This window comes from Pelmatolapia mariae, linkage group LG5, assembly GCF_036321145.2.
Source record: "Pelmatolapia mariae isolate MD_Pm_ZW linkage group LG5, Pm_UMD_F_2, whole genome shotgun sequence".
Lineage (NCBI taxonomy): Eukaryota > Metazoa > Chordata > Actinopteri > Cichliformes > Cichlidae > Pelmatolapia > Pelmatolapia mariae.
In genome coordinates this window covers 15,203,131-15,216,960 of record NC_086231.1, presented here as the reverse complement: position 1 = coordinate 15,216,960, position 13,830 = coordinate 15,203,131, and the positions used below count along the sequence as shown (strand labels likewise).

At 37.6% G+C, this 13,830-nt stretch overlaps 1 protein-coding gene across 1 annotated transcript; it reads right to left on the bottom strand.

The window, feature by feature from the left end:
* Positions 1-112: 112 nt before the first annotated feature.
* fkbp5 (FKBP prolyl isomerase 5) lies at positions 113-11,996 on the bottom strand. Its single transcript, XM_063473814.1, has 11 exons — positions 11,711-11,996; positions 6,662-6,795; positions 6,327-6,471; positions 4,884-5,026; positions 3,594-3,708; positions 3,326-3,482; positions 2,311-2,401; positions 2,030-2,113; positions 1,747-1,932; positions 1,407-1,646; positions 113-548 (listed from the first exon to the last, which is right to left on the bottom strand). Exons 2-11 carry the CDS (start codon positions 6,764-6,766, stop codon positions 447-449), a joined length of 1,368 nt encoding a protein of 455 aa, XP_063329884.1. The 5' UTR covers positions 6,767-6,795; positions 11,711-11,996; the 3' UTR covers positions 113-446.
* Positions 11,997-13,830: the final 1,834 nt, after the last annotated feature.

The window sequence follows — 13,830 nt, the reverse complement described above, 5'->3', positions numbered from 1 at the left end:
ATGCATGCAGCTGCTCCAAACAGGCTTAAAAACAAATACAGATCATGAACGTGGTTTTACAATCAGAAACACTGTGGAGGCACTTCAACACAGTAGCCTAAGGACAAAGTAATTGTGTTTCTTGCATTTTGAGGAAAATAAAAATATATTCTTTCAGGATAAAAGGTGAGGGCTAAAAGTGTTTGCCAGTCTTAACTCAATGTTTCTGTCTCCACTGGAAGGTACGCTCTGGCAGTTCAATAGTCCTTGTGACAGGGGAAAGGCTGTTTGGCTTGCAAATGTCCCTGCTTACAGTCTGCTTTATATGCAGGAATGGTCACGCTGGATTTTGGGATAAAAAAAAGGGTTTGGTTTGGAGGCTTTTTTTTTCATCTTCATTCTTGCCTCTGCTCCCTGGACTTGGAAAGCAAAAAGAAGCTTTCTCTTATCCCTTTCAAATGTCCCCATTACGACGGGCAGTCCTGACTCCTCCGGCGTTGTTTAATGCTCACTTCACCATTGAAGCTGGTCCTCGCACTGTCATCCCACCTTCTCTTTGTCTTCCCAGTCTGTTCAGAAGATACAGGGCTTCAGGTGAATTGCAAATGACTGAAAAAATATACATTAAGACCATTTCCTATAAGGGAAAACTGATAGAAATATTGTGAAAAGAAAAATCAAATCATGGACTCTACACAGCCAAACTATCCAATGGCATAAACTGACATCATCATTTAGATACATGCAGTTAATATTGTTATGTAATCTTGCTTTTTTGCACATGGCATTTTACCTTACTTTAACAGAGATTAATGGGTGAAAGAATCAACCTAACCACTAGAGGTCAGTATAACATTGAAGAAGTACATGAACAATCCAGCCAGACAATTTTACAAATAAATAAACGTAAAAAAAAAATTTTAAAACATTCTTCTAATGTAAAACTTTTAAACCTATGGATCGTGTAGTAAACATCAAATCATTCTGATATTATTCTAGCACATAGTGGTGGATGTCTTCAGAGTGCACGAGTATCTCACACCATGAAATACGAAATGGCTGAACACTAGTTGTAAATGCAAACGTTTTGACAAGTGTGACAGAATGTGGCTCTCCTTAAAGGATGTAAAATGCAAAATTGTCTTCTCCACTTTCTAACAGTTCTGAAGTTTAGTTGCTATCGGTGCCAGGAAAGCATCAGAAAAAAAAGTGTTTTAAATGGGGCTATATGAATATTTGTTAGATTAATTACATTATTATTGTTAATTATTATTACTTATTTTTTAAGTATTTTTAAGTACATTTACTTAAAGAATCATAAACATGTCAGAAAAGAAAAGAAAAAGGAAAGGAAAGGAAAGGAAAGGAAAGGAAAAGAGAAAAACACAAAAACAAGTCATGCTGACTTTCTAAATTTGTCTACAGACCTTGGCGTCCCGTTCTGCAAATTTCTGGAACATGTTAGCATAGGTCTTTTTGTCTTTTTCGTGATGTTCCTTAATCTTGCTTTGACAAATGGAAATCTGAGCACGAGCTGCTCGATTTGCTGAGTTGACTTGCAGCACTTGCTGAAAGTCTGCCAAGGCCAGGCTGAACTCATTGCGGCAGAGCCAGGCTTCCCCACGACGATACAAAGCCTTCTCATTGTTTTCATCAATCTCAATGACCTTTAACGGACACAAAATAAATGAACAGTATAGTAATAGTATAGTAGCAGTTAAACATTCATCAGCTACACGCACAGGAGATGGGCAGACATCAGCTCACCTTGTTGCAGTTGTCCACTGCTTGTGTGAACTCTTTTAATCGCAGGAAACACAAGGCCAAGTTAAGGTGGGAAGTCAGAATATAATCTTGTATCTTCTTCCGTTGCATGTCTCCGGTACCATACTCTATCTCTAGCCACGAAATGATGCGCTGGTACTGGATGACTGCCTGGTAATACCGCCCTGCCTGATGAAGGAACAGAATATATCTTTATAAATCTAAGATCTAAAAAAAACAAACAAAAAAATCGTTTACTGACTTGAGTGAGCACCAGGAGCTGTACCTTAAAATACTGATTCCCTTTACTCTTTACTTCAGCAGACAGATCTAGCTTTTCTTTCAAGTCCATTTCCCAGGAATCTTTAGCCTTGTGAAAACACAGAAAGAGCATAATGACTTTTTTTAGTTGGAGTTAGTGAACTGAAAATATGTCTATAAAATCTATGAGATCAAGTTTGCCTCCAACAAAACTTAAACACATTTATTCCATTTACTTAAACACATTTATCAAACAACATTTATTCCAGTCTCATCTCATCTTATTCAGTAGAAACTAGTGCTCACCCTTTGGAAGTCTTTAAGAGTAATCTCATATACGATTTCTTTGTCTGGTCCTATTTTGTATTCTGGTTTGCCTTCGCTTCCAAAACCATACCTGTAAGCATAAAAATGACCACCTGATTATACTAAACAATAATTACTATTTTGAAGCATGCAATTTCTGCATACCAACATCTGTGTCAACAGTTGACCCGAACCACTTGACATTCAAGCTCCAATTTGTGACATGATTTAAAACTGCTGCTGAAAATTCCCCACATGCTATAACCATCAAACATTTCTAGTAAATACACAAACCCTTTGAAATGACATCAAAGGAATTTTATTTAACTTTTTTTAGATCTGAATTTCTGAATGATATCATTTCTGGATGACATCATTGGACAACTGCTTTCAGTGAAGTTGAATATGGATACAGGGCATATATTTTGAGTGTTTCGAATAAATATAAATCAATTGCAGAACATACAGAACATACACACTGATGATATGCACTGACATATATACTCGGAAAAATGGTGTGTAGTACTTAATGGAAAGGTTTAAATAAACCAAAAAAATGCAAATGTTGTATGTAATTGTAACCTTAATAGGATAAAAGAAAGATTTTATTATATCGGTGAAAAGTCTGTTTACATCTGCAAAAATAGAGAGCTCTGAACCAGATATTAAGAAAATATTTTCTTTAAGGTTTCTTCCTTTGTTAGCTGATTAGTGACTTCACTATATTTAATGTTTATCACTAATATATTTTTTTTTAATTATTGAGAAATATTGAAAAATACAATAAAATTACTTGAAAAAAGCTTTAATAGCTTTGATATTTATGAAATAAAAATGAGATATAAAATAATTAAATTAAAGTTATCATCATCTTACAGGAACCTACAGTCCTACAGTTAAGACACCTTAAATAAAAATTTCATGAGCTAATAATAAACAAAGCGCACATAAATAATTACTGATTGTATTTCATTAACAAAGTGACATGACATTTTTACATTTGTTAGGAACTTACTTTGGTTTTAAGTAAAGTAAACAGCACTCTCCTTTCTGCATCTTGTCCATGGCTCGGTCCACTCCCAGAGGAATGCTTTTATCTTCAGCCTGACCGACAATAAAGCTGACGTCCCTGCAGTCAAACAGTCGGTCACCACACCTTCCCTCCAGGTGCACTGTGAGACACAGGGCACAATTTAATCTATGATGTTGTCAATTACTATACAGATCGTTTATCAAACTGGCACAATGCCAATTATTGATGAATAAACAAATCATGTCGTTACCGTTCACAATTGATCCATCGTTGGGATTAGTGTAACCTTCCCCCTTGACCTTTATTCTTCTCACAATTCCACCATCGCCTGTAAGTACCTCGCCTTCAAACTTAATTAGCTCCATCTGTGTGAACATAGGATATGCCATCACTATACTAACAAATGGTGGTAAACGCAAAATACAAAATTACAGCTCTGCAGAACTTTCAGTAGGTGTGGGAGGTGAATTAATACATAACTAAAAATAAGTAGGAGTTATCACTGAAAAGAAAAAAATTAATGACTTATGATAATGAAATAATAAGAAACGAAGCAAGTACACTGTGTAACCAGACACATACTGTTTCTATGCCTTCTATGTCATAACTAGCCAGCTAGCTAAGAAAACCAAGCCTCACGTATGAAAACATCAGTTTTATCTGTTTTATTTCACTGTAGATCGGTTTAAAGTTGGGAAAGAATATTAAATTTAACTTTTTCTGTATATATGTTTAAAAAAATTATAAATGCTCAAGCATTTTAAGGATAACTAACTACATCTGCAAACCCAAGACTCTCTTGATGTTTGGCTGGAATTCAAACTTCAAAGTTCTGTCAGGTTTGGGGCTAAGTATGATGTCCCAGTAGTCTCAAAACCTGTGCACATGAAAACCAGACATGTGCACACAATTTGAGTACATGAAACAATATGAACAACCAGAAAACCACCGAATGTGGAGCATTCTACGCAGTGCATATCCAGCTCTCTCATATGTGCTAAATACTGAAGTAGTTCATACTTTTTCAGTGTATGTGTATTTTTTTCAATGAGAGCAAAACTTGGTAATGTTTTTTTTTATAATCCTTTATACTCTCTTTTAAGAGTATAAATAAAAAACATATATTGATAAATTTATTAGCTGATTATGTCTGCTTGAGCAACATTTGATGAACCTACAAAGTGAAAGCTGAACTGAAATTACAGAGTTGAATCACCAACTGGGAGAGTAAAACAATCCTTTTTCATGAATATATTGCATTTAATGGAGCCAACATGAAAAGCAGATCAGAAAACTAAATTATACTTAACACTGATTATTCAGGAAAGAGAAGATCTGAACTTTAGTCTCACTGAGCCCCAAACACACTTGTAAAGGTGGCATATGAAACTATGCTGGCTGTATGACTGAGGGGGATTAAAATAGACAAACAAGTTAATTTTGTGACCAGCGAGTTCCATCTGCAGAGACATGCTCCTAAATTATCAAAGGCCCTCAGTGCAATGCTGGATTAATGCGTCACACAAATGACAGCGCCTACCTCAAATACTACTGAAGAGCTGGGAGGAATTTTGTCAGGATTTCCAGCAGCTCCATAAGCATACTCGGGTTTGCACAGCAGTGTGCACACCTCTCCTCTCTGCATGGACAACACAGCAATGTCCCAAGCCCTGAGGACTTGTCCTGTGAGTAGATCAAAAATATTTAAACAATTAAACAAGACTTTGTTGGCTCGTTCGATAAGTTCAAAGGTTATATTACATCATTCAGATATATAAATTTAAAGCAACAATTTTTCCTGCACACATTTCAAACCGATCATTTTGCTGAGGATTACATGAAAATATTGATATTTGTAAATATAAAATATCTAGCTTAGCTTAAAGACTGAAAGAGTTCAACAAATCAGCCAGCATCTCTAAAGCTTACTTATTAAAATTATATGTCTGTTTGTTTAATGCGTAAAAAAATCGAAGTTCTGACAGGCTGATTTTGTTTTCGCTTGAAATGGAGAGCCTTGCATCTTTCCATATATACTGCTTAGGTAAGCTAATCTGATTAAATTAAGCAAACGTGGGAGTTAATACAAGGATCTGACATGCATCGTCAGAACCTTTGTCAGGTCTTTGCTGGATATTTTCCTCTTTCCAAAAGACATGACTTTCAGATGCTGTCTGTCTGAATTTCTTTAGGCCTGTCACTGCTTCTTTTTTTTTTGTCCTTCACTTATTCAGTTTTCTCAAATTTTTCAAGGACATACTGCACACCATTGCCAAGATCACAGCAAAACATGTAATAAAAAATGTGAAGGCACGCTGGTCCACTTCTACATGCATGTCCAAGTTTTGGAGAAGTTGCAATAAGTTGCAGTCAGCTGCAGTACCAGCAGAGGAAGATATTTTATTTCAGTCCAACTTGAAATTAATCACAGGAAAGTGTTTAATCAAACATTGCTAACACATGTAAGTACATACATACAATACAATACAATACATACAATCATTTGTGGCAATTAAGAGCCCTGGAATACAGTTCATACCTTCCTTACTCACTAGCTAGTTCTTGCCTTTAAGTATATTATCTCCCCCTGCTGGTACTGCAACTTCTGTGTGCACGTCCATGTCACGCTTTGGAAAAGTATGTGTGAAATGGATACGGTGGACCGACATATGAATTATACATTTTGCTGTGATATTGGGTTGCAAGTTTTCAGTAGTGTGTTGCTGCAAAACTACTATGCCTCTCAAACTGGCATAGTAGTTGAATTTTTTATGTAAATTAAAGGACTGGACTAAAAATAAGTGAAGGAAATATACATCATGAACATCTTTGAAAGACCTTCCAAAATTCTGGAGAACTATTGGTTGAAACTACTTAAAGGTACAGAATTACAAAGACTGGCTCCTTGGTAGCAAAATATAATACAATACTGCATTTACCTTTAATTAATCAACAGTTAGGGACAGTCATGCCAGTCACCTACCTTTGCCCACATTGAAACAAAAGGGCTCTTTGCGCTCTCGACTACAATCAAATTTCTTCCCAGTGACCAGTTTCCCAGTGTAGTGAACTGTTACTCTGTCCCCAATCATGGGCCTGTCTCCATCTACCCCTGCACGCTTTATAACCTGCAGAAAGAAAGACAAGTGTCTCCTTTAACAATAAAAACTTCTACCATTTAAGAAAGAAAATAAAAAAGATAACTCCTAGATCTAAAAGGGAACAGATAAAAAAAAACATGATGTGCCATATGGTGGAACAATGAGTCCTACTTGTGAATGAATGTCAACAGTCACATGATGACAGTATTGTAAATACCTTGATAACTCCTTGGTCTTTATTGGTTGTTACATCAATGCCCTTTGCAGCAAATAGGGCTGTGGCTGACTGGTGATCCATTGGCAAATCCTGATCAGTTGTCATTTCTGCGCGTGGAAAACCGATATATAACACTGCCAATGATACAAACACACAAGCCTAGATGTTAGCTATCTGACTGACTGCTTGGTCATTAAATTTCCTTGCATCTAATGTTTAAATGGGAAAATTGTGCATAATATAGATCAAATTTGTGGAGCAGGGCTAGAAAAATCACGATATAGGATAAAAATATCAATGTGATCACCACAATCCACCCAGCGAATATGACTTTTACTTCACCTTATATAACTTGAAGCTATTTTAGGGACACATGCTCTAAATCAGTATCTTGTACAAGAAATATATTTACAGTTATTGTTAGCAGCATCCACATCATCATTGATCCCAGCTTTAAGAGGAACACATTTGTAGGCTATCGCACCTTTTCTGATCCCCCAACCCCCCAAAAGATAAAGTAATTACATAACTGTGAATCTAAGTGAAAGTGAACAGCAAGTTGCTCACTTCACTCATTTTATTTTGTAGCACACTCTGTACTCACAGAGTACACGGAGTACTCGCAAAGTGTGTATCTCCAAGACCATTACTTAATGACCTTTGTGTGTGCTTGGAAAAATATATAAACACATCTGGATTTTTATTGGACTCCAAAATGAATTCTTCAGAACCTCATTCGCATAGTTTTACTGTTTATTTTTAAAAAATCCTTTTTAACGTAGCAGAGCCTTCCATCTAAAAGCCTCACATGCACAGGGGAAACACACACCGCAACGCTAAACCTGCAGCATCCTAAACAGCCACATGATCTTCCCAGTGTTTATGATGACACAGATAAAAGTGTTGAATTCAGTCAAGGATCTGAGGTGATACACTAATAAAATATCACAACATGAGGCCCCACACTGTCTGGCTTTCTCTGGTAATGCAATACAGCTCAAACATTGTCTCTTGTGAATCATTTAAGCGGCATCAATGTCAGATTAAAAATTTCACACAACTAGGTGTCATGTGAATTTCTGTTATGCTGCTGACAGTACAAGCACTGACACCTAACCGAAAAATTTTACAGTTCAAAGATTATTGGAAATGTTTTAAACCAGAGACGATACAAAGCTTCGGTTTCTTCATACCAAAGCACTTTAGATTTGGACAAAAATAGTTTTAACAAAATGTGGAAACACAAGCAGCCAAATACGTAAACTGGCTAAAGTCAAAAGTATACAAATGGCAAATTCCAAATAATAAACTTGCTGTTAAAAAAAAAACCTTTGTATATCAAAAACACTTAATATTCAGCCTGATGAAAGGTTTGCTGGCAATAATTTCAATAGCAGCTTTGCCAGACCCATAAAAACTGTAATGACATGTTGGACATGTTGCTTCTCTCATCAAAGCAGCAATCACTGTCTGCATGCTGCTTCTCCCATACACAAAACTACCGTCTCCTCTGGCACAATAATGTTGACATTGTTTGAAAAAAGGCAACATAGTTATGTTAAGCATGTTGGCAAACACCGTTTGCTGATTGTTATCATATGCAGCTGTTGACACATTAACACTTTCTCACATGTCATCGTGCTAGGGATGTTACTAAGGCTAGCACTTTTTTTTCTGCTTTACCACACTCAGAAGCACACTGTCCAGAGAGGCAAACTAAGCAAACACCCTTTGGTCTCCTAACAAAAAGAGAAGCTTCTAATTAGGCTCTCCTATTGGCACATTTTGCAGTGATAACTATAAAACCCTCTTAAAGGAGACCTATTAAGCTTTTCCTTATTTTCTCTCATACAAATGGCTATTAAAGATTCAAAAAAATGAGATGAGCATATGTGCAAGTAATGCCTGTAAAACACCAAAAGCTCAGGCTTAGTATAACATCTCTTATACGGTCATCACAGTGGTTGAACATTGGAGATGCACCAATGGCCCCACCATAAGGACATAAATAAGGAACTGTGAATCATTCAAAGCTACTTAGGTAGGGTCAAAGAATGAGAAGTGTTGAGAGTACACGTACTCCTGCAAAGGCACTACATAGTATAGAACCGTTGCCTTACTGGGGCTCCGTAGTTAGATTACAGAAGCCCCACATGCAAAGAACAACAGCTGTATTTTTTAATGTGAGAGAATCTCTAACAGAGTATTGTTGAGTAATTTATGTATTTATTGCAATCCTTTGTCATTTAAACACTAAGACATGTTTTTTGTCTATGATGTTATTTATTGTTTAATGGGTGATCAAGTAAACCAATTAATGCAGTGGCAAACTGATTTTTATGAGGGTATGTGGGGGGAGAAGGGTTGCTACGGTGGTCTTCTTTGCCGAGGCTGCACCACAGTGCTGGATCTCCTTTGTAAAACGCTTCCTTTAAAATGTTTTTATATGTAGAGGTATACCATTTCGAGCTTAAATGGCCTCTTGGTATCAAGCCAGTTTGGACTCATAGAGTTATACTTCATCTGAACATAATTAAGGTCTTTCCTTTATTTATTTATTTTTAAATAAGGCTTCTACAGTGCAGCGAATCTTTGAGCAGCACAATAACGTATTGCGCAATATACTTGAAATTTATATTTTTCCCACTGACAAGCAAATGTAAACATACTCATTTTAGAATGAGCAAATAAAGAAAATATTTGACTTCAACTGCTTTGGTTTTTGATGATTAAATTGCTGACTGTATGCTGGGAAGCCGTGAGAGAGGGGATTTTATATAAAGGCAATCTTTGTATCGTCTGTGTTTTTTAAGCTGAGATGTTGAAGATACGAGATTATCTCAGTGATGTCACAAGCAGAATTCTTCTCACATCGCACCACGTTTCTAGCTCAAGTTTAGGTAGGGCTGTCAGGACAGACTGTTTCAAATAGTCAAAATAAAAAGTGCTAGTGTCCATTCAGAGTAACGTGAGGGATGCAGTGACAAGGACACAGCTGCTGATCAGACGACAGTTCTAAAATTTCCACAGACTTTATTTGAGGCAATAACCCTTCTTCAGGCGGCATGTTGTTTTACTGGAGAGGAGCAGCAGCTCGCCTACCCTGCATCAGTTTTCTGGATTTTTCCATCAGTCGCCCTGTCTTACGTTATGTTCTGCTGTGGCGACAAAGAGCCTGCAAAGACTAACATTAAGCAACAGCACTTGGTCTGAGTCTCATCAATAAGCAACATGTCCAGTGTACTGAATACCGATAAAGAAATTGACCTCATACTAAATGAGATCTTAGGAAACGTAAACTATGGCGCAACCTGGGCGCCTCAAACCACAGGGTGAAACCATAAAGATCTGTTTTACTGACATTTGCACTGTTTGTTCTGGTTCTTCAGCCTTGTGTCTCCCCTCAAAGTGTTTGTGCACTGAGCACAAACTGTCCATCCCTCATTAGCAGCATCTTGTCTTGTGTCTTTGATATCTGAAGGATTTGGTTTTAGATGTAACTCGTGCATGTGTGTGTGCATTTGTGTGTCTGTACACAATGTTCCTTCTATTCACAGTTCCCCCGCTGGCAAAGCCTGACGGTGTTCACCAATCTAAGACCCCCTCACGTACAGCCCAGTTTCAATTTTTAAACCAAAACAAGGTGATTTAAACGAGTCAAACAGAACCTATATTTACAATTAGATTAACATATGATTTAAATAGGGTAAAACAAGTAGGTGAATGCAGACATATATTAGCATCATTTCAAGTAAAAGTTGTGTGTTCTATCAATTTGACCCTTTTAGCTTTTGCTTTTTCTTTATGATAAATATCCAACTAGATTTAACAATGTAAAGAGGAACAGTGCACAAACAGTGACAGCACAGAGATGATGGCATGTAGACTACATGTACAGCTACTTTGCAGAGGAATGCAGGAACAGAGCATATTAAGACAAAGACACACACACTTCAGCCTATCTGTACGTTCTGCCTCATATCCGTAGTCTGCTGATTAATATGTGAACGTGTGAGTACACAATGTGCATGGCAAACAGACATCCTGAACCAAAGCACTGTTTGACATACGGGATTTTTTCCCTTTCACCCAACAACCCTTTGCAGAGTTTAAAAAGCGACAGGAGTGACTTTTTGAAAATGCTGGCAAAAATTAGATTTGACGTGAAATTTGAAACTGCAAACCTTAAAAATAGATTTTTTTTTTTTTGTTAAAAGGTAACAGAGAACCCCCCTTTTCCCCCCTTTTTAAAAAAAAAAAATATATATATATATATATATATCGTAAATGTCAGTGCTTTTAAAAACAACAACCAGTTTATCTATATTCCGTATCTACCTTGAGGCAGTTTGATTCATCTCTGGGATGTCGCCTCAGCCTCTGTTTTACAAGGCCACCTCTGCTTGTGCCTCAAATCTAACTACCCGTGCGGGGACGCCCGTGTATTTGAAGTTATTCAAGGGGCCACCATCATATCCTGTAACGTTCAAGTGCTCCAGAATAAATGCTAGAGCGCCAGAGTTGCTGGTGTAATTCTCAGAAACAGTTACACAACCTGTAATTTATGTAGGTACACCTAGGCTTACACGTAGTCTAGATATAAACTGTTGTCCTCATCCTTCCCTTCCACAGGGACCCGCAGCTAAGTGCCACATTTACACACACACACACACACACACACACACACACACACATACTTTCACCTATTAACCCCCACCACCCCCCACAAACACGCGCGCGCGCGCGCGCGCACAGTGCCTTATCAGCCTTTATTTTCCAGCGCACAGTGGGATATAGCTGTAACCTCATGCGTGTGAAGAATTCAGCATCAATTCTGAGATACGTTTTGATTTTTCTCTGTTTTTATATATGTGCGTGCGCGCGTGTGTGTGTGCTTCTAAAAAGCAGTCTTTAAATATAATGAAGGCTAAACCTTCACGATGTATCACAAGTGTCAGTTTAACTCAGCCAGGCATGAATATGCCTTAATTAACTCCTTAATTAAGTCCGTCAGCAGCAGAATAAAGAGGAGTAAATTAAATCACTTACATGTTCTTGTGATCCGATAATAATAATTTCCTCAGCGAGTCGGTCGGTAAATTGGAAAAGCGCGTCTCTTTCACCTAATTCAAGCCCGCCCTTCTCATCTCATATCCATGGTACTAAATGTTCTGCCCATGTGGTTATTAAGCAGCGCTCTTTCAGTCTAGTTATCCCTCCTTCCCTCCCTCTTTACTTTAATCTCCGTCCTCGCCGGTGACGATAAACCTGCCGGTGTAGTAGTAGCCACATGGAGCTCAGACTTCAAAATGACACCGGGGAGGTAGTGAGGCAGAGAAGCACACAGAGAAAGAAAAGAGAGAGAGAAAGAGAGAGAGAGGGGGGGGGGGGGGGGGGGGTAGAGTTGTGGGAGGACGTTTAGAGTAAAATTAAGGGCAGGTCTTGGAAAGCAGCCACAAAGTAACACAATGTTCCGGCTGTACTGTAGCTGTGCCGCTGCTGCTGCTGATGAGAACACTGTGTTCCAATAGACACCCTGACCTGTAACCCGTTCCGTGCCGAGACAGCCAGGCCGGGAACAGCCTGTACCGCAGCAGGCTGTCCTCCCCGCTCAGCTGACAACACGTATCGTCAACAGTACTGTGTAACAGCCCGCCTGCAGACACAGACGAGGATGTGTAATCACCGAAGTAAAAGCACACCTCACTGCCCGATAAGACGCGCGGTGATACGGATTAGCGCACTGTTTCTGTAGACTTACAAAGAAAAGGGGAGGGGGGAAGTAGCGTCTTTGCTTATCGGAGACTTTTATGGCTTAAAGGACAGTTTTCTGTAACTTATTTCAGGGTAAGGACTTCAACAAAAGCGCATGCATGTTTTTTTCTACTATTGTTTCTTTTGTTAATTCCTGGTGGTATTTTTCCATTTTGGCATTTTTACTGGGCGGAGATAATTTGTCATCTTTTCCCAAACAGTCTGTGTTTACATTATTGTGGTGTTTACGGCTTTGCAACAAAGTATGAAGAGCTTTTACTAGTTGGAAAAAAAATACCACTCAACCAAGTTAGATATAAAAATAAAATCAAATATAAAAGATGATTTTCTGTGTATGCTCCTCATGTTACATACTAATTCTCTATTCTCACTGCAAGGTGTAAGCTATTGTTTTACTAACTTTGCAAGTAAAATCTTGGCGACAGCTGTTTTGCTGTCAAACCAGTAACTTGAGACATTTTCTTTATTTAAACCTTATTAAAGTACAAACACATATTGAAGTACTTAGAGTGAAAAGTCCTGCCAGTGTGTTAGGCGTCCATTTAAATGTATAAGCATGGTTCAGGTGGTGCTGTGTGTGTGATTCTAGTATTATGGTATTCTAGTAATGTGCATCATATTCTATTAACTCTTGTTTTGCGAGTCAAATTTTGGGAACTATACGTTCCTATAAATATAGGCTAGGGAATAGCCTTCCCCATGTGCACTGTGATAAAAATATAAGTCATTATTAAAAGTAGAAGTACTCATTGTGAGGGAACATAAGGGCAGTCCCTGCCAAAGGGCTGAATGATAAATCAATGTGATAACCAAGAACAGATGGTGAATATGCCTAATCCTGTCTCATCCTATAAATCATTATTAATTATCAATTAATCATTAACCTCCCGATACAATAGTTTTCATATTTTGTGGTGAATCAGTAAGTATTTTACTCTGATGTGGATGCTCACTAGAGAACCAGTATGTTAAACCTGTCTAACCCATTACTGTAGTCTAATAATTGCTACTGTATCCTAGTAAATTACAAAATGAAAATTACTTACTGTGAAGTACAGTTCTTCTTAAAGTCTTCAAAGTTTAATTAAAGTAAAAATCTAAAAAAAAAAAAATACCATTGTCTAAGTGTTACTATATGTAATGAGGCACTATAAACACATTATTATTTGGGAGTTGCTTTTTAACCTGGAAATCCACATGAAAAATACAATAATAAATATTCAAAATTGTAAATGTCTTTTAGTTACTGAAGTCATTTTGATTCATTGTGCATTCCACAGGATTAGAAAAAAAGTGTCACATCTAACACACACCTAAAGTGCTCACTGTGACGCAAAATGTTACATAACAACTGAAAGTAGCCAACCTGCTTCACGTGAGCATGAAATGCATTG

Excerpts from the sequence above, each read along its gene's own strand:
- fkbp5 (XM_063473814.1), bottom strand. The coding sequence starts at position 6,766 with ATGACAACTGATCAGGATTTGCCAATGGATCACCAGTCAGCCACAGCC. Across the intron at positions 6,472-6,661 it reads AAGACCAAGGAGTTATCAAG|GTTATAAAGCGTGCAGGGGT; the intron begins GTATTTACAATA and ends TTCTTTCTGCAG. Across the intron at positions 2,402-3,325 it reads TTACTTTACTTAAAACCAAA|GTATGGTTTTGGAAGCGAAG; the intron begins GTAAGTTCCTAA and ends TTATGCTTACAG.